At 35.2% G+C, this 27,094-nt stretch overlaps 1 protein-coding gene across 1 annotated transcript in view; it reads left to right on the forward strand.

Annotated features, from left to right (window-relative positions):
- AGPS (alkylglycerone phosphate synthase) overlaps positions 1-27,094 on the forward strand; it is a 148,803-nt gene that overhangs the window by 120,081 nt on the left and 1,628 nt on the right. Inside the window, exons 16-19 of the mRNA XM_007083917.3 lie at positions 1,047-1,108; positions 6,058-6,147; positions 12,011-12,110; positions 14,299-14,356. Coding sequence (XP_007083979.3) covers positions 1,047-1,108; positions 6,058-6,147; positions 12,011-12,110; positions 14,299-14,356 — 310 coding nt within the window. The remainder of the gene's footprint in view (positions 1-1,046; positions 1,109-6,057; positions 6,148-12,010; positions 12,111-14,298; positions 14,357-27,094) is intronic.

Consider the following 27,094-nt stretch of genomic DNA (forward strand, 5'->3'; position numbering starts at 1 on the left):
AAAGCGACACATTTTAGATCAGTAATTTGGGGATTTTTCCTGCCAACCAGTGGTAGAGTTGAAGTGAATCATTTTACTAGAAGTGAAAACTTAACATTTATTGATTTTTCTGCTTATAAAATATTCTTTCTATCTTTGCATCTCTGGTGGCTTATGAATTGCTCTTTCCAGTTTTGATATTAAAACAGAATTGTATTCTGGGTATTATAAGTTACTTATCATATAAGCATTATATCTTATGTGTTATAAAACATATTTTCCTAGCAGAAGTGCTTCCAGATATCCTATCTTATTTAGTTACTACAAAGAGAGGCACTATATTTTCTAATTTTTTTTTTTTTTCAACGTTTTTTATTTATTTTTTATTTTGGGGGCAGAGAGAGACAGAGCATGAACGGGGGAGGGGCAGAGAGAGAGGGAGACACAGAATCGGAAACAGGCTCCAGGCTCCGAGCCATCAGCCCAGAGCCTGACGCGGGGCTCGAACTCACGGACCGCGAGATCGTGACCTGGCTGAAGTCGGACGCTTAACCGACTGCGCCACCCAGGCGCCCCTCTAATTTGTTTTTTAAAGAAAAGTTGATTTCAGGAAAGGGAGATCTACCTTCTTCCTTTAGTCCCCCCTGCTCCTACTTTCCTGCTGCCCTGGTCCTTCCATCCTGATGACCACTTTTGAGTGTTGTTTAATTTACTATTTAGGCTCCCAAAAAAATCTGTTCTGCTAGTATCCTCTACATGTACATAGACAGTTCTCAGAGGCTCCATTCCTTGGAGAAATATTTGAGTTCCTGCCATGTATCAGGCACACTGCCTGGTGCCAGGGGTACAAAAGAGAACAAGACAAAGTTCCTGTCCTCCTGGAGGTTGTAGCTCACACTCAGGGCCACTTTCCATTGCTTTTATGGGGTGGAGAGTAAAGAACAGTGGAGGTTAAATTAGAAACATGTGATATTAACAATTATGTGAAATACTAACAATATGACAGTATTCTTGATTCTTCTGCATCTGTTGTAATTTCTTGATTTTTGTGTCTTTTTTTTTAATAGGACTTGGGTTTGGAATACTATGTATTAGGAGAGTCTTTTGAGACTTCTGCTCCTTGGGACAGGTAAAATATAATAAAATGTCTCATATTATGCTATAGGAGTTGTTGAAATAATATATCTTTGCACAAATATACAAATTTTGAAAATTTTGTAAAGAAACATTGAAACAAGGTGATCACTTTTATTTATATTAACACCTTCATCAGAATGTCATATTTGCCAGCTTTTTTTTTTTTTTAGACAGATTTGTCCATGTCCCATAGAAGGAAGGTGTTATTGAAGTCTATATTTTAAAGAATCTTAGTGAGCACTTAAGTGTCAGTCTATAGTTTTATTAGCTTTGATTTAAATTCTTAAGTGCTTAATATGCTTGAAGGTTCTGTAGAACATCCCCCAAAATTATAAAACCAGTGTTAAACTTCTTTTGTAATATATGATTTAGCTTTTGATTTTGGATGGTTACTATTAAGCAAGATCTTAACTTGCATTCTTGCATTTAAGAGATTTCTAAAAGAAATCCAACTTAAGATATTATGTATAGTTTCTATTTTTATGTTATGCACATACACATATACACAAATGTTGGTATACAAATATTGGTTAGGGAATTAATAATAAAAACCGATGAGGAAATGTGAAGTGGTTTTATTAAAAATGGACTTGGGGCGCCTGGGTGGCTCAGTCGGTTAAGTGGCCGACTTCGGCTCAGGTCGTGATCTCACGGTCCGTGAGTTCGAGCCCCGCGTCGGGCTCTGTGCTGACAGCTCGGAGCCTGGAGCCTGTTTCGGATTCTGTGTCTCCCTCTCTCTGACCCTCCCCCGTTCATGCTCTGTCTCTCTCTCTCTGTCTCAAAAATAAATAAACGTTAAAAAAAAAAAAATAAAAATAAAAAAAATGGACTCATGAGGGGCGCCTGGGTGGCTCAGTCGGTTACGCATCCGACTTTAGCTCAGGGCGTGATCTTGCAGTCCCTGAGTTCGAGCCCCGCATTGGGCTCTGTGCTGACAGCTCAGAGCCTGGAGCCTGTCTCAGATTCTGTGTCTCCCTCTCTTTGACCCTCCCCCATTCGTGCTCTGTCTCTCTCTCTGTCTCAAAAATAAATAAACGTTAAAAAAAAATTTTTTTTTAAATGGACTCACGAGTTAACTCAGTAATAAAAACTGTTAAGATTGTTAGTACATTTTTATTCTAGTATGCCTTACATTTTATGTTTTCTTTATAAAATTTACAAATTAAATCAATAATAAAGTACATGACAAATTCCCATGAATCTACCTTTTAGATATTACATATCTTAACATTTTTGTTCTACCCTAACTCTTTTTTTCCCTTCCCCAGAGGACTTTTTACTTTCTGCATTCATTCTTTGTCTACTATGGGTTATGACTTTTGGTGCATTGATGTTCATATTCCATGCATTGTAAAACAACAGTTTATAGTATCAATCTGTTATTCACAATTTTTGGTAACTAAATTTTAACAAGGGGATAAATCTTGTAAAGAAAAAAAGTTATCAACTTACTGACATCTGACTGTTTTATACAGGTTATATATTTGGTTTCTTTTCAATTAAAACAACTTCATCAGCTAAAGTTTTCATAAACAAAATGAATGGAAAGCAGCTACATTCCTGATAGAAACTTTACTTGTTACCCATTTAACAAATTGTTTTTTCTCTCTAACATTTACCTAGGTAGAGACCATGTTTAGCAGAAACCCATGGAGTCAGAGTCTTCAAGTCTCACACGTTATTAGGTTGCTTAGCCTTTTCATGTATAAGTCTCTTAAGGGGTTATTTGCCTTACTAGTTTTTGTGTATTTCTCAGTAGTCCTACCAAAATAACTGTATCTGTTGAGTGCACAATGAATATTCTGAATAGACTCCTATGAATGAACTTGGGAATAATGTAAGAATGTAGCCTATAAAAATAGCTGTCTAAACAGTCTGAGTTGGAGATTTAAAGATTTTGGAGACATTAGCATGAGGCTTGTGATTAAAACCAAGGGAGTAGATACAAACCCTTATAGCTAGTATGGATGAAGAAAAAAAAGAGGACCTAAGAAAGAAGTCCAGGGAACCCCAAAATTTATTTTGTTTGGATATACAAACAAGAGCTAGCAAAAGAGAATAATATCTAGAGGATTTGGAGGAAAACCAGTGATGTGAAAGAAGCCCAGGAAAATTTTTTTCAAGTAGGAAATAGTCAACAGGGTTAAATTTGCCAATAGGTCAGGTGAAAAGTTAAATGTATACACAGTTATGTTTATCTTACATAGAATGATTGGTCCAAGTGGACTGTGTTGGCTTTCGTACAAGTTCTATGCCAGAATACTTCAAGAACTCCCCTCTGGGGGCACCTACCTGGGTGTCTGAAGTCAGTTAAGCATTCAGCTCTTGATTTCGGCTCAAGTCGTGATCCCATGACCATGACCAGAGCCCTGCATTGGGCTCTGTGCTGAGCATAGAGACTACTTAAGATTCTCTCTCTCCTTCTGCCCCTCTCCCCCAGTCCCTCCCTCTCTCTCCCTCTCTCTCCCTCTCTCTCCCTCTCTCTCCCTCTCTCTCTCTCTCTCCCTCTCTCTCTCTCTGAAGTAAAAAAAATTGAGAAAAAAAGAACATCCTCTGTACAAATCATTTCTAGAAAGTATCCTATTGAGGGTTTTAACCATTTGGTCATGTTATTTGTCCCATCTCCTGCTCATTATTACTGTAAATTATCATATATTATTATGTAGCACTTAAATTCCACTTTCTAGAGTCATGATAAAGAACTTATTTATAAATTTATAATATTCATTAATCCCTGTAGCTATTAAAGCTTACTTAGTAGGTTTTATTTGTGTTTAAAGTATTTGTTTTACAAGTTGGATTTTCAAAATAAAGACACAATAAATTCCAATAATCTAAATACTTTAGTAGGAGATATTTTAAAAACATGCATCCTTACCCATTCCATAGGTGAGGCATAAATAACACTGATAAATTGTATTTGTCTACACTCTCATAGAATTAAGCACAATTTAACTGAAGAGAATTGTTTTGTAAAATTAGAATTTATAAAACTTTCAGACACATATATTAAAAAAATTAAATTTGACATGCTAATAAAATAGCTAACAAACCATTAAACCCCTTTCCATATTTATATTTTAACCATATATTCTTTGTTCTTACTGGAAATATGGATAACTTTAATGTGTTTTATAAAGCATAATCCATGTAAATGTTATGGTTTTTATCAAATTGGCTCTCACACAGTCAAATCAGTCTTTAGACTAGAGATGGCCCAGTCTTTTGTGCTTCTTTGTTACCTTTTCCATTCTCCTGATTCTAAACAGACTAAGATTTGAAACACAGAATCAGCGTCAGTATGTTGTCAGGATGTTTATTGAAGAATAAGATGGCTTATATGTACCTTAGGAGTTTTATTTTCCAAATGAAACAATATACAGTAATAACAAAATATTACATCTCACATTAAAAAATAGATTAATCTTTTGTCAGCCAAATCTTTTGTCTCTGCATCTCCAACCTAGAAGCTCTGATTGACATCTGTTTTCCATTTTAGAACTTTTTCCTGAGCATGTTCCCAAAGTATGAATGCATCACTATTAGATCTCTTGCACTCCAAACTAGGGCCTTAAAAATTATATCAAAAACTAAACAAAAGAAATCAGATGCCTTTATATTTTAAAACAGTGGTATCTTGGAGTCAAAATTAAGTGGTGAAATATAAATAAAGTGTTCTAGTTAATAGTGATGTCCTGAAGTCAGTTTCTTAGTTTTGACAAATCTGTCATGGTTATATATTAACATTAGAGGAAACCAGGGAAAGAGGAACACTTTGACTGTCTTTGTGACTTTCTGTATCTAAAATTATTTCAAGGGGAGCCTGGGTGGCTCAGTCGGTTGAGCGTCTGACTTTGGCTCAGGTCATGATCTTGCAGTCTGTGAGTTGGAGCCCTGCGTCAGGCTCTGTGCTGACAGCTCAGAACCTGGAGCCTGGTTCAGATTCTGTGTCTTCCTCTGTCTTTGCCCCTCCCCCACTCATGCTCTTTCTCAAAAAAATAAATAAACATTAAAAAATTTTAAAAATAATAAAATTATTTCAAATAAAAATTTATTTAAAAGATAGAAAAAGGATTAATATTATTAAATATTATCAATCCCCCCATTCCCTTTATGAACTATTTCTTACTTATCTGTTTTCACTGACTCTTAATACCAGTCTAGCACAGCTTTATACATTGCTGACATCCAGTTAACATCCAGTAAGTCTTTGTTAAAGTAGATTTTAGCTCAGAGCTTCACAAAAGGCTATTGAACATTTGGTATAACCTCACGATTATTGACTAAATTATTTTTATATTAAGGGAAATATCTTAGACATGGACACAGATTGGTATTCCTGTAAACCCAGAACTGAATTTTCATTAACCTGTTCATTATAGCTTTTTAAAAAAGCTTTTCGGGGCGCCTGGGTGGCTCAGTCGGTTAAGCATCCGACTTCAGCTCAGGTCACGATCTCGCGGTCCGTGAGTTCGAGCCCCGCGTCAGCCTCTGGGCTGATGGCTCAGAGCCTGGAGCCTGCTTCCGATTCTGTGTCTCCCTCTCTCTCTGCCCCTGCCCCGTTCATGCTCTCTCTGTCTCAAAAATAAATAAAACGTTAAAAAAAAACAAATTTAAAAAAAAAAAAAAGCTTTTAAAATCTTGTGATTAAATTAATTTTGAAATTGGGTTTACCTAAGTGTAGGAAACTGCCTTCAGGAAGCTTGAGTGTGCTCTTCTGACTTCTGTCTTTTCTATGGCAAAAAAAGGGAGAACTTTGCCCCTTTAAAGCTATGAATGGAAGACTCAATTTGAATGATCAACGCTCTTGTTCATTCTTGACGGAATAAGTATGAAAGTTTCTTAGAATTTCTGACTTGAAGGATGCCAGATAAACTAGCATTTGTTAGAATTTTGTAATTTATTTGAAAACTTAATATTGTATTCAATTTTGTTTTCTAGGGTTGTGGATCTCTGTAGAAATGTAAAAGAACGAATAACAAGGGAATGCAAAGAGAAGGGTGTTCAGTTTGCTCCTCTTTCTACATGCAGGTGAGGTTTTTTGTCATTGTTGCTCTTTTACTGCTTATTCCGGGGGGAAAACATATTTTAATTAATGGAGAAATGTAATTCGCCACCAGAGGAATAGCTTCAGTCTGTTCCATTTAGCAAGCTTTCCTTTCCTAAACTTCACTTTTGCCACCTTCTTAGGATTGTGCCACTAGGGTTTTAGAGCAGTCCTGAGCCCTTTAAGAGTAGAATACCCTTCCATAAGTGAGCCTTCTACCCCTTCAGGACAGCAGGACAGTGAAAAGCCAAACCTTGGAGCCCCAGGAATAAGTAAAGGAGTGCCTTTTAATTCACTGAAATTATAAATCATGTATATATTCAGGAAACTATAATTTAATACATAGTCAACATAGCTTTTTCTTCAATAGACAAAAAGCACTTTAACCACTTTATTAGTTATTGATTCAATGTATGGGCATGGAGTAAAGGAATGAGTAGAGCAAAATATGCAAATGAAGATTAACTCTTTGCTTTCAATAGATCTTTCTGCAGTAATGGAAATACTCTTTATTTGTCCTGTCTGGTATTGGTGCCACAAGCCACATGTGGCTGTGGGGCTGTCGAAATGTGGCTAGTGTGACCGTGGCACTGAATTGTAAATTTTATTTAATTTCTAATAATTTAAATTTAAAACACTGCATGTAGCTGGTATCTTCCATAGTGGACAGTTAACTGCAAATCTTGTCCTCTTTGTTAAATGGCAGCAGTCCAAAAGGAGGTTTTCTTGCAAAGGAGCACTTTGTATTCAATCACCTGATAATTAAAAGACCTGTATAAACACAAGAAGATTAAATGCATCAAGATTAAATCAAGCATATGACTTATCTATAAAGTTATAGAATTAATTGGAATGGAGAATAAAGGGAAATCAGGACAGATTATGTGAAGGGGATCTTTAAAGTAGATGATTCAGTCATAATCTAGCACTTTAAAATTTATTAAACATTCTGTGTTGTATAACTGCTTCTCCTTTTTTTTTTTTTTTTTTCCCATATGTCAGGGAAGGGGGTTTCAAGAATATAACTCAATTAATTTGTAGAAACAAAAAATTTTCAATATAAGCACAAATGCAAATTAAGTAATTTGGGAAATAATATAATATCTTTATTGTTAAGTGCACCAGATGCTGACTCTGAAACAGCAGATATGCCTCACCAAAATGGCATTTCTGTGTATTTCTATTCATGATGCCTGTTCTGATTTGCCTGGGATCACTTAATCTCAGCCTAAGAGGGCAGACCTGGGCCTCGTCCAGCCCAAGAACCAGGCCCTACTGGCCTACTGTATTACTGTGGCAACTGCCTGCTTAGTTTTTGAATTTCTTTGTTTTGTAATACTATATGTGTCTGAAAAGTGAAAGCACTGTTTTGCTGTTTATTAAGAATTTAATCCCTTTGAACTCTAAGTTGATTATTAGTAAAGCAGTGGTAATAGCATCTACTTGATGAGACTCTTGTGAGAATGAATTGAGAAAGCATATGAAGGGCTGTATGAATGTCATTTTATTATTGTGAGGTCATTACATTAAACTTGAGGTAGACAACCTATACTAGAACTAGTAAAGGAAATCTGAATATTTTTCTTCTCCAATGACAAATCCTCATGAAGGTATCCAATTCTTAAGTCTTTGATATTTTCATATAGCATGATAATTTGCATGTATTTGCTTTGCAAGACCAGAAATGTTTCTATATTCTTCAAACTGCTGTCTCTTCTGATTTTTTTTTTTTCTTCTATCTTTTACACCCTCATCTTGTACTTCCCTGGTACCATATTGTGTTTCTTAGTTCTACTTATTGCCCCCTTTGGGACAGATACCTTTTAGAATTTGCTAAATTTTTGTGCTTCCATTGGAGTAAGAGAGCAAAACTCTAACAGAAATGTGAGGAAATCATCTTTCGTATACATTAACTGTTCATGTCAACCAGAAGGATCTCTTTGAAATTGTGTTTTTTGCTTCTGTGTGGGAGAGACAGTCAGGGTTTAAAGAACATTTAGAGCAAGTATATTTGAGGTTGAATCTGAGAATATGTAAGCTAAAAATGTGGACTTAGAGATTATTGACTGGTCGTTTGATATATCTGAAGGATGAGAAAATGGGGGTCTTTATGCTAAGTGAAATTAGTCAGAGAAAGACAAAAATCATATGACTTCACTCATATGAGGACTTTAAGAGACAAAACATGAATATAAGGAAGAGAAACAAAAATAACATAAAAACAGGGAAGGGGACAAAAACATAAGAGACTCATAAATATGGAGAACAAACTGAGGGTTACTGGAGGGGTTGTGGGAGGGGAGATGGGCTAAATGGGTAAGGGGCACTAAGGAATCTACTCTTGAAATCATTGTTGCACTATATGCTAATTTGGATGTAAATTTAAAAAAAATAAAAAATAAAGCCAGTTAAAAAGAAAAAAAAAGAAAAGAAAATAGGGGTCTTGTTCTGTACAACAAAAAGCTTATAACTTGGTAAACCTACTGGTGGCTTAGGACTAATCTTGGAGAGAACCTTTCCAAATAAAGGTGTAAGAATGTACATGTTCTTTGTTTCTTTGTTTCTTTCTTTTTTAATTTGGAGATATACTTAAAAATAAACCTTTTATTTTAAAGTCTAAGAAAAAATTTTGTGTTTGTTTATTATGAACCCAAATTGATACTTAATTCTTCTTTTGACAGTCTAGTCTGTCAGGCCTCTTTACTATAGTTCAGAAAACAGATCAGGCCTAATAATCCAAGTCATTTGTTACAAGTAAAATTTGAAACGTTTTAAATAGTAGAATCTATTTTTGTGTAGCTGAGGATTTTTTTATTTTTTATTAAGTAGCAATTTAACAGATTTTATCCCCACTTTCTCTTTCTGCCCTATCTCCCTATTTCTCTCCCCAGACTCCCCCCCTTCCATTATCAGAATATCATTGTGATAAACCAATTACTTATTGAACATTATTGGGAAGTAAAATATTCTGCCTCAGGACACCTTCTATAACAACACAAGTCTTGGTTTTTCAGAAGGAGCTCATAAAGTCTAAATAAGGATCTTCATTATGCATTATAGGTAGATGGACTTAGAGTAAATTTGAGATATGTCTTTTATTCAGTAGCTATTTTTTAAGAATGATTTTCTGATAAAAACTTATATACTCAGCTTTTATGATCATTTTATAAAACCAAAATTTTGAATGTACACAGTCTAGTTATTTGAATGGTTTTAATAAATGGGAGCTTTAAATATAGTTCTTACATCTCATACTTGATAAAAACTAACATTTCACCAGAGTTTGATTTTAGTTTAGTTTGATTTGAGCTGCTTAATAGTGTGGCCAAGGAGGATATTGTGTGTTGAGTATAAATGTTGAACATGTGAAATCCATTTTGTAAACTAGTTTTTTTTTGTTTTTTTTTTTTGTTTTTTTTTAACGTTTATTTTATTTTTGAGACAGAGAGAGACAGAGCATGAACGGGGGAGGGGCAGAGAGAGAGGGAGACACAGAATTGGAAGCAGGCTCCAGGCTCTGAGCCATCAGCCCAGAGCCCGACGTGGGGCTCGAACTCACAGACCGTGAGATCGTGACCTGAGCTGAAGTCGGATGATTAACCGACTGAGCCACCCAGGCGCCCCTGTAAACTAGTTTTTAAAAAGTTATTCCAAAACTGACTTGAAATAATTCTAACTCTCATTGAAATTGAAGATCCCAAGGAAAATAACTAGCTGTAGGGTGCATTTATTGAGTTCATTTATTTCATTTTCATTTATTAAAATGTATTTTGTATATTGGAAGATAAATTCTAACCCAAATTTTCTGAAGAAGTTTTATGGGAAGGAATTCCTAGCTAGTGTGTCTAACATAAGTAAAGTACTCCAAAAACCTGTTAGAAATTAAAGAATAATACTATGACTTTGGTAGCCATGCTATCACTTGTCCAGATGATTTTTGGAAGAGGTTGATGTTAAGGGTCTTAAATGATAAAACTGATCTATTAAAAGGTGTTGGATTTGAGTCACTTTCTGAAGTACACCCAAATTGAGGTTTTCCCAAAAATGTTTTTGTATTATTTTTACTTTATATTTTCTTGAGATACTGATCACTGAAGCTTTGTTGTGACTTTTAAAAGCCTGTTTATTGGGGCGCCTGGGTGGCTCAGTCGGTTAAGCGGCCAACTTCGGCTCAGGTCATGATCTTGCAGTCTGTGAGTTCCAGCCCCGCGTCGGGCTCTGTGCTGACAGCTCGGAGCCTGGAGCCTGTTTCTGATTCTGTGCCTCCCTCTCTCTGACCCTCCCCTGTTCATGCTCTGTCTCTCCCTGTCTCAAAAATAAATAAAACGTTAAAAAAATAAAAAATAAAAATAAAAGCCTGTTTATCTGTTGAAAACTGAACTCTTTGGTATACATTCTGGATTTGTTGGAAGGTAGCAATGCTTTCTTAATATTGACTGCATTTTCTGTTTATTGATATTGATTCAAATATAAGTGATATATATTTTACTACTTGCTATAAATTTGTTTCATTCAGGTATCCTTTCAATTTATTTATATTTGGTTATTCCTAAATGATCGTGCCCTCATAGTTAGGATGGTTCTCCAGTTTTTCTTAAACTTTGTAAATCTGGTACTTAAAATGTAAACATTCAAGGGATCTTTTTTATGAGTGTGAATTAACACTAGAAGAAAAACACAGCTGGCAAATTGACAGTAGCATTGTTAAACAGTTCATTTCTTCTGTTCTGAGGCACCTAACATTTGGCCTAAAAGGCCATTAAAATTTTAGATTAGATTCTATTTGTATTGTTGTAGTAAAAAGAGTATTTCCTCTGTATTCTCTCCTTCTGTTAAATTAAATTCTTCGTAGGAACCTCTGTAAATTGCATTCACAGATTTGACTATGATTATTTTGGCACTCTTCTACATTTTTTCTCGAATGTTTATTTATTTATTTAGAGAGAGAGAGAGCATGTGCACAAGCTGAGGAGGGACAGAGAAAGGGGGAGAGAGAATCCCAAACAGACTCTGTGCTGACAGTGCAGAGCCCTACATGGGGCTTGATCTCATGAACTGTGAGATCATGACCTCGGCCAATATCAAAAGTCAAACACTTACCCGACTGAGCCACCCAGATGCCCCTGAGGCTCTCTTAAATGCTTCACCTAATTGCATTTGGAAAGCCCAAGTATATATCCTATATATGATTTAATAATCTAATGTTCTTGATGTCTTTTGTAAACACACATACAACATGCACACGTATGGGGCCCAGAGTGTAAAACCTTCAGAGACAGTACTTTAAAGCCATATTGCTACATTTAATATGATCATTAAATTTGTTTCCAAAGTCCTTAGTAATTATTAGTGTGAAGTTGGAGAAGATGCTTTATTTATTTTACCCAGCCTGATCATTTTTGATATTTGAACATTTCTCTTGTTTCTGAGTTTGAAGTTCTCATGCCTATTTCTGTTGACTCAATGAAGTTTAGAAGACTTATAATGTCCCATCTAGTCTGTTTGGGGCTTCTTTAACTTTGCTATCTATTTCATTAAAAAAAAAAAAAAATCCTCTGAGGAGGTTGGTTGTTTCAGGCCAATTAGAGAAACATTTACATTGTTTTTAAAACTTTAAACTCTTTGGGTAATAATCCAGACTTACCTCAAAAAAGTTGTTAAAAACAGTACAAATAGTTCCTGTATTTCTTTCAGCCAGACAATCTACATTCCTTCCATGGAATTAAGAAGGTGGGTAGAGAATGAGATTATGGTTTAAGCTAATCAGATGATTTTGCCTTTAAAGTTCTAGATGTTAAATCTGATTTCACTTAACTTAAAGCCTTCTGGGGATTGTTTGTTTTTTAGGGTGACGCAGACTTATGATGCAGGTGCATGTATCTATTTCTACTTTGCCTTTAACTACAGGGGAATAAGTGACCCACTGACTGTGTTTGAACAAACTGAGGTAATTTTGCATACATGAATATATTCTTACATTCTTTTATTAATTTAAATAAACTTTCCTATCAATTTATGAATTTTAGTTCAACTCTGTTTAATCACTCCATGACTTACCTGGTTGATAGTCAATAGAAATTAGAAACATATTTGTTGCATTGAGTCGTATATTGACTTGTGAGTCTAAAATTAATATTATCTATAGATATTAGATTTAATATTCTAAAATTAATATTCTGTAACTTGTGATTCTTTGGTTGTTACTTACAATTTGTAAGACCGTATTAAATAACAAAGGACTATAGGAATTCTTGATATCACTTTGGCAGTTCACCCATTTCCAGATGCTCGCTGCAGTTGAGGTCAGCAGCCCTAATGTTCTTGGTCTGTGTTGCTGTAATATCCTCATTCTGGGTTTATAATTGTTTGATTGTTATAGCTATACATATACTATAGAGGTTCATTTGCTACTAGTTTCGTTACATTCCTTAACTGGCCTTAAGATTCCAGTTTTTATAAAGCTTTCTGTTTGCTGGTATTTCTTGTAAGTATGCCTAAAGTTGAAGAGACAGGCTGGACTGGAGGAACTGGGAGGAGACTGAGGTTTGTTAAAACCTCAGGTGTCCTAGTGTTTAAACTAGTGTTTAAAACCTAGTGTCTTAATGTTATTGCATGCCTGCCAAAGGCAGCACCATGTGGTGATTTCAGTGGCACACTTTTAGACTCAAAGCACAGACAGGGTTTGGTTGGCTCCCTCCTATGCCTCACCCCCCCCCTTTTTTTTACAGCTTTTTTGAGGTATATTTGCAATACAAGTAACTGCACATATTTAAAGTGTACAATTTAATGAGTTTTGCATATGTATACACCCAAATCAAATATCACTCCAATTGAAATAATGAACATATCTGTCACCCTCAAAAGTTTGAGTATTTACTTCCTCATCAGCTTAGCCTTTCAGTGTTTTGGTTGACCTCTGGCTACTCAAATGCCTGTACTCAAAGGCCCTGTACTACTATAAGAGTGAGATTATTCCTTTTTCCCCAATCCAAACTGCCATTCTCTAAGTACTACTAATTTCAAGTAATTGTTGCTTTGTTTAAAATCATTTGTTTAATTCAGTAATTTATTAAATTTAAAATAATGTTATTTAAAATAATTTGTTAGAAGGTACAACGCTGGCATATATTTGATTCATTTGAAAAACCCTAAATCCTAAGTGATGAATGTTCATATAAGTTACTTTGCTGTGAGATGTGGTCCATCTGTCCTGCCTGAGCCCTGTCACCCTGGTCTAACTCCTGTATACACACCTGAGTAATTGAGAGGTTCTAGGCACTCTAGATACTTCACCTCATGGCTGATATATACTCATGAACTGAATGTAATTCTACTTCTGTTCCCCTTTTTTTTCCACTCTGCACTTTAGTCATTCTCTGTTTTGCTGTAAATGTTTATTTTTCTAACCTTAGTTGCTCTATAAGGAGCTTAGGACCTAACATGTTAGGAGGAGAAAATAAGGTTTGTTTGGTTTTTTACACTTAGATATCCATCGGTCTGACAAGTAACTTGTTCCAAGACATTGACCTAAGAAATGGTCTCCGTAAGGGTTTTTATGGTTGATCTCTGATAGCTTTGCAAGGAATTTTGGGTCCAATACCCACTTTATGATATTTAGGGAGTAATTTAAACATCTAAGCCTCATTTTCTTTGTCTGTGAAATAAGGATAATGCAATTATTACACAAGGCTATAGTATAAAATAAATAAGTTACTACAGGTAAATTGCTCAGTACTTTTCTGCATATAAAATAAGCAGTCAGTACATGTTAGTTACTAACATTTGCTGGTGTAGAGAGGTGTTTACTTCAGAGTAAGACTTGACTATCTTCACAAAACTTACTATTAACGATTCTGTGCTGCTGAATTGATCATTTTATCTTCTTTTTCTTTTCTAGAATCTTGAAGTGACTGTTGTAGACATTGTGACCATTCACTAGAAAAAATGTATAAAATTAGGCTGCATATTTTAATTGCGTTTTAAATGTAGTTAACCAAAGGAAGATAAAGGAAAATTAGAAATCCAGTTTGTAATTTAACCTAGGAAGTACATGCCTCCTTGGGGGCTTGGTCTTAACTTTCACTTCAGAGTGAAACCTAAGTAGCAACTATTTGTTGTGTTGTTTCCAAATACAGGCAGCTGCTAGAGAAGAAATCCTTGCTAATGGAGGGAGCCTCTCACATCACCACGGAGGTATTCTTTTTGGGGGTAGAATTTCTACTGTACCTACTATTAAAAAATAATTGGTTTGATAAAATGTTGGGGAGAGCCATAGTACATAATTTGAAGGCACTTGATATTTCTTGAGAGTTTTTATGTCTGTTACTGAGGTAGCCTAAGTTGTGGTAGTAACCAACAGAAGAAATACTAAACATTACCATTTTTATTTTCAAGTATAAAACCTCTGTTTCTTTAATTTAGAAACGAAGTTAATTATTTGCCCTGCTTTAGATGTTAAAACAGAAATGAGTCAACATTTTAATTTTTGCATCATAGACCTTTCCTTTTTTTCTGTCTTGCATGTAAATCAGTTTGACTTTCTGGTGGTTTTTATACTCCCTGGTTGTAAGTTTCTAACATGTTGGCAGTATCAGGTAATAAAACAAATATAGGTCAGATCATGTTATGATAAGACTTCTAAAATTTATGTGCATTTTCAGGTTCTAGGCCTATTGGTCTTTATTTGTTGAAGACTCCAAGTTTGAGGAAATGATATATTTTTAGAAATTATTGGCTTGAACTTGAATGTATCTAGGTTTGATTGCATATTAATTTATTAAGAAATTCTACCTCATTTAAATAGAAATCTTTTACTTCTGTTGTATTTCTCATATTTTTATTTTCTATGTGGTCAGAAATATAACTGCATAGAAACGAACTCTAAACTACCTGGTTTCCTCCATTGCCTAGAAAAAGAAACTAGGTAAGCCTAAATACAAAATATATTTCATATGTGCTGGTAAAATGAAGATGCTTTCCCTTCGCCAGCTTGTCCTCTTCTAAACTGGTAAATATTGGTGGGCTCCAGGGCTTGGCGCTGAGCCAGTCTGTTCTTCTGTGTTCACTCCCTCAGTGATTACCTCATTCCCAGGATTTAAAACACCAAGTATATCCTGATGACTTTCAAATACCAGAAAGCATCACCACCACGACATTCTAGGTCAAATCACTATTTCTTCCTGCTGAGTCTTCTGCAATAGCATCTTATCTGGTCTGTCTGCTTTCGCTCTTGCTCCCCTCAGGCCATTTCTGTTCCTGTAGAGTAATCTTTTTAATAAAACTCAGTGTTTTCTCCTCACAAGGCAGAATAAAATCCAAACTCCTTATCAGGACCTTCAAGGATATACATGTGTCTATCCGTCTGTATCTCTTACTACTTTTTTACTCTAGCGGCATTGGCCGCCTTGCTATTCCTCAGACATACCAACCACCTTTCCTCTGTAAGGCCTTTGGTGTTTGTTCCCTCTTTTTCTGATGTTCGTTCTCTTGTCCCCCCCACCTGCCCCCCAGATATTTGTATGGCTCACTTTCGCCATGATTTAGTTCCCTGATAAAAATGTCACCTTCTTTGAGATGTCTTCCCTGTTCTCTTGTTTAGTTTCTGTGTTTCTCATTTGAATAAGTTCGATGAGGTTACTGACTTTATCTTATTTGTGGGACTGTGTTTCCCAGTGCCTAGAACAGTGACTGTCTCTTTCTATATAGGAAATGCTCAATGAATATGTTAAGTGAGTGGGTAAGGGCCCAGGTATTCACAGAATTTGGGGCAGTTTTGCAAATTCTTAAGCAGCTCTGAGACTTTCATATTGGAATGGCTGTAGTCTCATTACTAATTTAGCTTCAAACATTTAATAATCAGGCCTTGTTTGAATATAGGGTCGTGTTTAATCGTGGAAAGTCTCAGTTTGTCCCATAATATTTCTGAGAAAGTATATTAGAGCCAGTTATTCAGTAGAAAAGTAGGGTAAAATAATGTGCATTTCTCTACAACTGCACAACAGCAGCCATTTTAGTGTTCTTCCATAGATGCATTATGTATGTAAGATCCCGTTCAGACTTTGTCTTAAAGCAAATAAAAGGTCAAGAGGCTTATACACAAAGGGGAAAGAACATAGGCTGTGGAATCATATCTGTATTTGACTCCTGGGTCTTCACTTAACTAGCTCTGTGACCTTAAGGAAATAACTTCTCTGAGCTGGTGTTCTCTTCTGCAAAATAGGAATAATAGTACCTACCTTGTATATTATTATAAGAATTAAATGTAATAGTGTACGTAGAGCATCTAAAGTGCCTTGCATGTTGTAGGTACTCAAAACAAAACAAAACAAAACAAAACAAAAAACACAGTAGCTTAAAAAAAATAACAATAGACAACTCCAGGTGGAAACTCTGGCTTGTATTCTTAACCATTGAAGAAAAGGTTACTGTTTATATGAAAAAGATTCATACATTCAAGGGATATGATACAATTGTCTTAACATGTTTTCAACTGTAACCTGCAGTTGGTCTAGTTCTATAGGAAGTTCTATTATTATATATATGAAAGAGAAATAAATTTCCTTCACACTCTTGGCTACAAAATATACTATAGAAAAATGTCTATTTTCATAAATGCTTCTCTGCTTAAAGTTAATCATCTAATTTGTAAATGTCAAATACCCTGTGCTATTCAGTATAGTTTCATAAAGCAGAAACCTTTCTATATAAATTTGAAATAGAATGGGTTTAATTGTCCTGCTAAACTTAACTAATGATAGAGCTTTTGAGAGATCACTTCTTTTTATGTGAAGAAAAGATTTTCCTTGATTTGCATCTGGAACTGAAAACTCAAGTTGACCTCTTAGTGTCATCTTTATTTACTGACCTTCAGGCAGTGTCATGACATTCTCAGTACCATTTTTGAGTTTGAGAGTAGAAGGGCTGGGGGTTGGGAGAATATTGATGCAATTTCTCTTAGAGGGTTTGGCCTGTAATTGTGATTAATAACAGTTGCTTTCACTATCTGGAAACAGACAGGCTGGTTTGTCTGCCTACAATCATGCTGTGATAAATGGAGCTATTTTAACTCTGGTTTTGTGTATCAAAGAAAACAGATGTAGTCTGGAACTGGAGGCTATAGGAAATATAAGGCCTGCTTAACTTAATCTTTGTAGTGCTTGTTTATGTAACTGACGAGCTGGTCAGTTTAAAGAGCAGAGTTTATATCAGCCACGTATTTAATTTCAATTTATGACTTTTTTAAGTTGTTCATTGGCTAAATTTATACCTAAGTCCTTGTCAGAAAGTAAAATTCTTTGATTGGATATAACCAGCCCTAGTTTAAATATTGGTATCTTTGCCTAACCAAAATTATTTTTTATTGTTCAGAGAATAATTATAGGCTACCTCTCCAAACTTTTTTTGTAATATTAACAGAAATCCAGTAGTATCAGAAACTTTAAAAGTAAAAAGAGACTTCTCAAAAGAATGAGGAAAATATTGGCTTTGAAGCCATTTGTTAAAACCTGTAGTGTGAAATAAAAGATATATATTGGAAAAGAAGAAATAAAATTGTTGCTATACATGATTGTCTATGTAGAAATCCCAAAGAATCTACAAAAACAAAATTAGCAAGATTGCAGAGTTTAAGAGCACACACAAAAATCAGTCACATTTCTATTATTAAGAACAAACCTATAGAAACTGAAATTTAAAATACAATACCATTTCCAGTTACTCCAAAGAAAATGAAATGAGCATATATCTAACAAAGTGTGCACATACTTAGGCATAAATATAACAAAATATATACAGGATCTGTGCTCTGAAAATTATAGAATGCTGATGAAAAAAGTCAAAAAAGAAACCTGAATAAATGAAGAGATGGTACTGTGTTCATGGACTGATAAAAAACTAGACATAGTGAAGATGGTCATTTCTCTCCAGATTGATTTATTTAATACAATTCCTATCAAAATGTCAGCAATAATGGTAGTAGGCATAGAAAAGATGATTCTAAAAGTTATATGGTGAGGCAAAGGAACTTGATAGCCAAAATAATTATGAAAAAAAAAAAAGGCTAAAGTCATAGGAATGTATCTACCTGATTTTAAGACATTATATAGCTCCAATAATCATTACTGTGCTATTGGAAGAGAGAGACATCAGTCAATGGAACAGCATAGAAAACCCCCACAAAGAAGTCCAACTGATTTTGACAACAATACAGAAGCAGTCCAATGGAGGAAGTGTGTGTGTGTGTTTAACAAGCAGTGTTGGAGTAAACAGACATCCATAGGCTCAAAAAACCAAAAGCAAACAAACAAAAAAATCCTTGACCTAAATCTCAAATCTTCTATCAAAATTAAAGTAGATAATGGGCTTAAATGTAAAACATAAAATAATTAAACTTTTAGAAGAAAACAGGAAAAAATCTTCAGGGTCTAGAGCTAGGCTAGGCAAAGAGTTCTTAGACTGGTCACCAAAAGTACAGCCCATTAAAGGAAAAATTGATAAGTTGGATCTCATCAAAATTAAAGACGTTTATTCTGTGAAGGATTCTGTTAAGTGGATGAAAAGGTAAACTACAGAGTTGTAGAAAATATGTGCAGGCCACATATCCAACAAAAGGCCTATATATAATATATATATAAAGAATTCTCAAAACTCAAGAGTAAGATGCAAAACAGTCCAATTAGAAAGTGGGCAAAAGATATGAAGAGTCATTTCACTGAAGAGGATATACAGATGGTAAATAATCACTTGAAAAGAGGTTCAACATCATTAGCTATTAAGAAAATGCAAATTTAAACCACAAGGAAAATCACTACACATCTATCAGAAAACTAAAATTAAAAAATGACAATATCAAATGCTGATTGAGGATATGAAGAAACTAGATTAGTGATACATTACTGGTGGGAATGTAAAGTGGTACAGCCACTCTGTGGAGACTTTGGCAGTGTTTTATAAAATCAAACATGCAGCTACCATTCAACCCAACAATTGTACTCCTGTGTATACCAGAGAATTGAATACCAGAGAATTGAAAGCTTGTGTTCACACAAAAACCTGTTCATGAATAATCAGAGCAGCTTTACCTGTAATATCCCCAAACTGGAAACAGCCCAGATATCCTTCAGCTAGTAAGTGGCTAAACAAACCGTGGTACATCTATACCATGGACAACTCCTCAGCAATAAGAAAGAACCAGCAATCAGTGCATGAAACAATTTGGATGACTCTTCAGGTAATTGTGATGAGTAAAAGAAAGCCAATCCCAAAAAAGCACATACAGTGTGATTCTATTTCTGTGACATTTTTGAAATGATTTACAGAATTACAGAAATAGAGAACACAATGTTTCCAGGAGTCCCTTGTGGAGAAGAGGTGACTGTAAAACAGGCAACACAGGAACCCTTGTGGTGATGGAATTGTTCTGTATTTGACTATATCAATATCAGTATCCTGATTGTGATTTTGATCTTTTGATGCCTACCAGATGAGTATAGCCTTTCCAGTATTGAATATCAGATTACCATAATATAGCAGAAAGTTTGTTTTGTCCTTTAAATTAATTTTTTTTCCTTTGGTTTCTTCTTTGTGGCTGGCTTTTTCTCACGAAACGTATTAGTTGATTATATTTTTCCACTGAAGCAGTGTTGTAAATAGATTCCAAGACCAGACTGTAAAAGCCAATTTAACCCATAATTTAGCTTAACATTTAACTATTAAAGCTATATCCTAGGATAAACAGATTTGAAAACTGACAGAAGATCTGTTGTTAAAAATGTATTAATCCCTGCACCTTTCCACGTATGCAATTACAGTTGTCCATGTGCTATACTTGTAGTAGCCTCCAGCCTCAGGTGTGTCACTGGAGTAGAAGAAGTGGCTTAGATACTAATACTTCTCTTTGGTTTTTTTGTTTTTTGTTTTTTAAATATGAAATTTATTGTCAAATTGGTTTCCATACAACACCCAGTGCTCATCCCAAAAGGTGCCGTCCTCAATACCCATCTCCCACCCCCCATCAACCCTCAGTTTGTTCTCAGTTTTTAAGAGTCTCTTATGCTTTGGCTCTCTCCCTCTCTAACCTCTTTTTTTTTTTTTTTCTTCCCCTTCCCCATAGACTTATGTTAAGTTTCTCAGGATCCACATAAGAGTGAAAACATATGGTATCTGTCTTTCTCTGTATGACTTACTCCACTTAACACTCTCCAGTTCCATCCACGTTGCTACAAAGGGCCATATTTCATTCTTTCTCATTGCCACATGGTATTCCATTATGTATATAAACCACAATTTTTTTATCCATTCATCAGTTGATGGACATTTAGGCTCTTTCCATAATTTGGCTATTGTTGAGAGTGCTGCTATAAACATTGGGGTACAAGTGCCCCTATGCATCAGCACTCCTGCATCCCTTGGATAAATTCCTAGCAGTGCTATTGCTGGGTCATAGGATAGATCTATTTTTAATTTTTTGAGGAACCTCCACACTGTTTTCCAGAGCGGCTGCACCAGTTTGCATTCCCACCAACAGTGCAAGAGGGTTCCCATTTCTCCACATCCTCTCCAGCATCTATAGTCTCCTGATTTGTTCATTTGAGCCACTCTGACTGGCGTGAGGTGATATCTGAGTGTGGTTTTGATTTGTATTTCCCTGATAAGGAGTGATGTTGAGCATCTTGGACCTCTAAAGAGAACTTTTCTTCCCAGCAATTTTATGTCCAAGACTCTTTTCAATAAGATGTTTGTTTACTCTCAGAATGTCTGTACTACATTATTATATTGTTAGAGAATAATTAGTAAACAGATAATGCTAATTAGCAAACAGATAATGCTAATAGATATTTTCAGGTGTGAATCTATAAAAAGTGACTTTAGTTACAATTTATTTATTTCAAAATTTATTTTTAATGTTGTTCTGTGTTACCTAATACAAAAGCCACTAGGCTACCTGTGGCTATTTAAATTTAAGTCAGTTAAAATTAATTAAAATTAAAAATTTATTTTCTCACTTGCACTAGCCACATTTCAAGTGCTCATATCCTCATGCAGCTAGAGGCTACTGTGTTGAGTAGTGCAGATAAAGAACATTTCTGTCATCCTAGAGATTTATATTGGATAGTGCTGTGAAGCTTTATATTCATATTCATATTCATATTTATGTTCACCCATTGTCTAGAAAAATGGCCCAAAAAATGACCTATAAGTTTTTTTCAGTAGATATTAAATTCAAGTTTTTAGGAATTAACTTTTATTTTATTTATTTTGAGAGAGAGAGAGCACATTTGCAAGCAAGCAGGGGAGGAGCAGAGAGAAAGGAAAAGAGAGAATCCCAAGCTTGATGTAGCAACATAGGGCTTGAGCTCACAAACCATGAGATCATGACCCAAGCCAAAAATCAAGAGTTGGACGCTCAACTGTCTGAGCCACCCAGGCTCCCAGGAGTTAACTTTTAAAATAAAGTAGCATTTGAAAAAAATAAAGTAGCATTTGTCATTAATGGTTGTTGTTCTCAGATGTAACTCCTACCTACTCTACCACTTTCTCCAGAATTTCCCTCTTTGGTCAGTAGCCTCGATTTAGAGCAAGTTCCCCTTGCAAATGGCAGTCAGCCATTTGCTGCTAATTTTAGTTGGTTGTAACAGTGAAGTGAAGGTATGTTGCCTTTATGGAAATTGTTTGGGCTTCTAAGAGATAGCCCTTTGGAAGCACCTAGTCCAGGATTTCTTCATCTTAGCACTGTTGACATTTTGGGTCAGGTAATTCTTTGTTGTGGATGTTTACAGCATCCCTGGCTTCTTTTACCCATTAAATGCTGGTAACATCATCCCAGTTATAAACAACCAAAATCGTCTCTAGACATTACTAAATGTCCTCTGGAGGGCAAAATTGCCCCCATTGAGAACGACTGATATAGCCCAAAGAGTCCTAGAGATTTGAAGGAAAGAGTTTTAGGTTCTGTGCCATACCTTCTGTTTTAGCTACTGTAAAATAGCTCTGATTATATCCAACAGATAATGTCAGAATACAGGGAGTACAAGGCAAATAGAAGCAAAGGAAATTAAGGAAACCCACATTGCTTTTCCTAGATATTTGAATTTTTGCTCCTTATCTAACATGACTTCTACATAACCATGGCTCAATATTTTTTAGTTCAGCTAACATTTATTGAATTCTTACTGTGTGGCATACTGTCTTGAAATTGAAATGCAAGAATGAGTGAAACATGGCTCTAGGCTTCAGGGAGCATATGATATTGTCTATCCTTTTCTGTCCTTATCTATCGCATGTTATTTCACCTGTTTACTTTACTCTGTTGTATGTGCAGTAATTGCCACCTGGGTGTAAATATCAAGTGTGTCAAGCCATCTTTTGGGGCGTGTAGCAGAATTAGCACTTCATTGTGTTCTGATGACAGATCTGTGATTGCCCTAGTAATTCAAATTTTTATTCTGTTTCATAATCATTAAAGACCTATTCAAGGATCTATAAGATCTTAGAGCTATTATGTGAATTGCACAGGTGAAATTTTAGCATGAAGAAAATTGACATTTTAAATTATTTAATAAGATAAAAATCCCATTAGATTTTAATTGTTCTGTTAAAGTCTGTTGTAGCCATGAATTTGTCATCTCAATATCAGAAGTTTCATTTGTAGAAAATAAGTCAAATGACTTAGTAAAGAAATGGAAACATGACTTTAAGCATCCACGAAGCACTAAATTAAACTCTTAGGTAGGTATAGTCCCAACTCATATGCCTTTAAAGCCTGGATGTTAGCATTCCTGAGTTGGTGATGTGTTGGCCAACATTCAGCATGTACCCCTACCAGAACCAAACATACAAAAATGTGCTGTAGAGCACAAACACATGGACAGCTACATCCTCTTTTCAGCTTGAAACCTCCCTCTGAAGAAGCATCATTGCAGTCAGATCACCTCAAAGAGTGGAAACTACCCATGCTCTCTGTTCTTACCGCTACCTAACAAGTATGGAGCCAGAGCCTCATCTGGCAAGAGGTTGTTGGGTGTCCTTCCAACTTTAATTGGTTGGATCAATTAAACCTTGAAATACAAAGTTAATGCTCAGATCACTCATACAAGCAGCTAAGTCTAGATTGTCTTTTTAAAATCTGACCAATAGAGGTGCACCTATTGAGAAGGTGGCTCAGTTGGTTAAGCGTCCAACTTCGATTCCGGTCATGATCTCATGATTTGTGGATTCGACCCCTGCGTCAGGCTCTGTGCTGACAGCTCAGAGCCTGGAGCCTGCTTCGGATTCTGTGTCTCCCTCCCTCTCCCTCCCTCCCCTCCCCCCGAAATAAATAAACATTAAAAAAAATTAAAAAAAATAAAATCTGACTGATAAAATAGTGCTAAAGTGATATCCAGGATACTCAAACTAGAACTTTCAAACTGTAGTTGTTATAATATTGGTTAGGTGCTTTTTGCTTTGGCTAAATTCTGCTTTTGAGCTCCAGCTTTGGTAATCAAAATATATAATCTGTTTCATAGTTTGTTTTTTAAATAAGCATATAATCTTTTCAACCTTATAATTAAATTCATAATTCAAATTCAAAGGTTTTTAATTTATCTAGCTAAAAAGAACTCTGGCTAGCAGACCCCAGATTTTTCCCTTTTGAAACGGGACTCTTTGGTAGCTTCTGCTAAGTTTTCAGTCCCTTAGACCATAAAGAGTAGTTCCAGATAATTCTTGGTGACTAGGTTGGCTGCCATGTCCACATATCTCGCACCCAACACTCCCATCACTGCCCATACACATCTGTTCATTTGTACCACAAAATGCATACATGTAACACACATGTGCACAACTATATTGTAGCTCCAGAGCTACAAAAAGTTAAGATAGGGATCTTGTATTCCACAATTCACAATTATTCTAAATATGTGATGCCCAAAGTACTTAAGCCAGGTGTTCTTTCTTGAAGCCGTTAGCATCCAAAGGGGACTGTTGAACCTGTGATTTCAAAGACTATCCCTGAAGCATCCATTTCCTCTGTTCCAAAAGTAATTTTTTTTAATGTACTGTATGTTGTGGAGGAACACAAAATATTTGTCTAATATGTATATATATTGTTAGATATTAAATTGTAAAAAGGTGAATTCTACTTTTAATTTAAGCAGAAAAAGAACTTTTCCCCCTGTTAGTTTCTGTAATGTTCAGTATTTGGTCTATATTTTTTTGTATCTCTAAAAATATATCTGAGGCTCTTAAATATCTGGCTTATGTACTTTGGGCATCATATATTTAGAATAATTGTGAATTGTGGAATACAAGATCCCTATCTTAACTTTTTGTAGCTCTGGAGCTACAATATAGTTGTACACACATGTGTGTTACACGTATCTAGATCAGTATAGTCAGCTAATGTCTAAATGCCTATAAGTGCAAATAAGGATTGTACAAAGGGCATTATTATTGTTATTTAGCTCTAGAATAAAGGTCTTCTACTTTGAAGTGGGATTCTCTCTTTGAGATTAGGGTCTTTGGTATTTTGTTGCTGTTGTTACAGTTTATTGATTCATCAGAGACAGCCACCAAAGGTTCTTTAGCATTTTATGAAGACTCTTTTCTTTCTTTCTTTCTTTCTTTCTTTCTTTCTTTCTTTCTTTCTTTCTTTCTTTCTGTTTTTCTTTCTTTCTTTCTTTCTCTTTCTTTTTTTCTTTCTTTTTTTCTTTCTTTCTTTCTTTCTTTCTTTCTCTTTCTTTTTTTCTTTCTTTTTTTCTTTCTTTCTTTCTTTCTTTCTTTCTTTCTTTCTTTCTTTCTTTCTTTCTTTGTTTATTTGTTTATTTACCCACTTAGAGCACAAGTGAGGAGGGAGAGAGAGAAGGACAGACAGAATCCCAAGCAGACTCTGCACTATTAGTGCAGAGCTCAACATGGGGCTCAAACTCACAAACTATGAAATCATGACCTGAGCTGAGATCAAGAGCTTAACTGACTGAGCCACCCAGGCACCCTTGTGAAGACTATTTCTGATAATCATCTTAAAGGCTTAAAAGCCTCATTGAAGCATTTTTACTTAAATTGTGTTTTCTGTCTGCACTTCTGTAGTTGACTTAAATTGTCAAGCAAAACCGAAAAGATTCCTAGTTGCTTTATTACATAGGCCATGATTTCTGACCTCAGTTATCACTGATGGAAGCTCACAAACCTCTGCCATCAAGGGGTTAAATTCTTCCATTAAATATCTTTATGAGGGGCCACAGCCATGCTGCCTATACTGTCTTGTCTTTTTTTTTTTTTTTTTACTTTCTAGTTCACTAATCAAATGTATGTTAGATTGATTATTGTAAAAGTATAAACCATAGAAAATTTGACAAGATAGATGTGTAAATTATCCTTCTGACAGAACTAATGATGCACTCCAAGCACCTTCTGTTTTCCAGCGCTTGGTGAGCAACTTCATTAAATATGCAATGGCTGTTGGGTGGCTTCTCAGCCGATGGTTCAGTTCCTTGTGGAATTGCATTATTACTAGAGGTGTAAAACCAGGCAGACAAGCTAGCTGTTGGGCATCCTGCTGAGGTTCTAATGTGCTCCATCTTGTTGGAGCAGTTGTTTGCAGTCTTTTCAGGACAATTACATCCATAACAACAGGATACATTCAGTGAAACTATATTACAGATAACAGTGGAGACTAGCATTGACTGCTCTTCACCCCTGTCTCTTGAGCTACCTCATTGTGGGTAGCTAGTAATAATGCCACTTCTGTCACTCAGAGAGTAGTTGCTTTTTTTTTTTTTTTTTTAATCCCTTGGAGCAAATCTGGCAATAACTGATTTGCAGCTTTTTTGAGTGCTTAAAATCATAGGCTATTTGAGGTGAAAGACTTCATAGACTCCAGTCCCTTTGAAGATGAGAAAACCAAGGCTAGAGCATTGTGGTGAGTTGTCCCTTTGAGAGATAGGAGGACCAGGTAGAACATCTTGTAGGTGGCAGAGATTGCATGAGTAAGAATTTGTTCTGTTTGGCTTCCAGTTTGAGAGCTCTTTTAAACGTTACTTTCTTTTTGAATTTAAGATTTTTTTTCTTCTGTAAATCATTCTGCTCCCCCCCCCCAATATTAACACAGCAAACTCTTTTATTTCTAGAAGCCAAGCAGAAATATCTTGCTTTCTAAGGATTTCATGCTATAATTTTAATGACAGTTTGATGGCTTCCTGGAGAACTGGACACAAAAGATGATTTGAGTTGAGCCTGAAATGGTATTTAACGTTCCAGATGGCAGGTGCTACAGTGTATCACTGCAGCCTGATAAATGGCAGTGCATTTTAGAATGACAGGCAGAATACTTTAATGAAAGAAGGTTTCCCATTTCGGTTGTCCAATTAAATCACTGTTGATGACTTTGGATCATTAATGAACATTTGTGGAAAATGACCACTTGAATTCAATTATTACAATATGTTTGAAAAGTAGTAGCCACAAAGAATCCTATCTGTAAATTAAAAGATTTATCCATTTTGCCACAGATAAATTAGCACATTGCTTTGCATAATGCCAAAGCAGGTTAACATTTCACTTTTTTTTTTTTTTTTTACAGGTTAAGTACATATCCTTTCTTATGAAAGTTCTACTTAGAAAAGTTTGTTTTTTTATTGGGTGCCTTTTAAAATATAATTTATGCTACGGACCATTATATTCCCAATAAAATATTAATTTATTCTCAATAAATTAGCAAGAGCTAGGAACAACGAAGAAGAACATTATACAATGTATAAAAGTAGAAGATTAAGTTTAAGATGGATTAGGTGTTTGATTTATTTAGTGCTTAGGAAGAATCTCTAATTCTGGAAAAATAATAGGAAGAATTATTTGGGAACATGCAAATTTATTTAAAAGTAATATGAAAGTAAAATGCAAATAAAAGTTTTATAACCAGATTTTTTTCTTAAACCCATTAAAGGTTCAGATTTT

Source organism: Panthera tigris, chromosome C1 (assembly GCF_018350195.1).
Source record: "Panthera tigris isolate Pti1 chromosome C1, P.tigris_Pti1_mat1.1, whole genome shotgun sequence".
Classification (NCBI taxonomy): domain Eukaryota; kingdom Metazoa; phylum Chordata; class Mammalia; order Carnivora; family Felidae; genus Panthera; species Panthera tigris.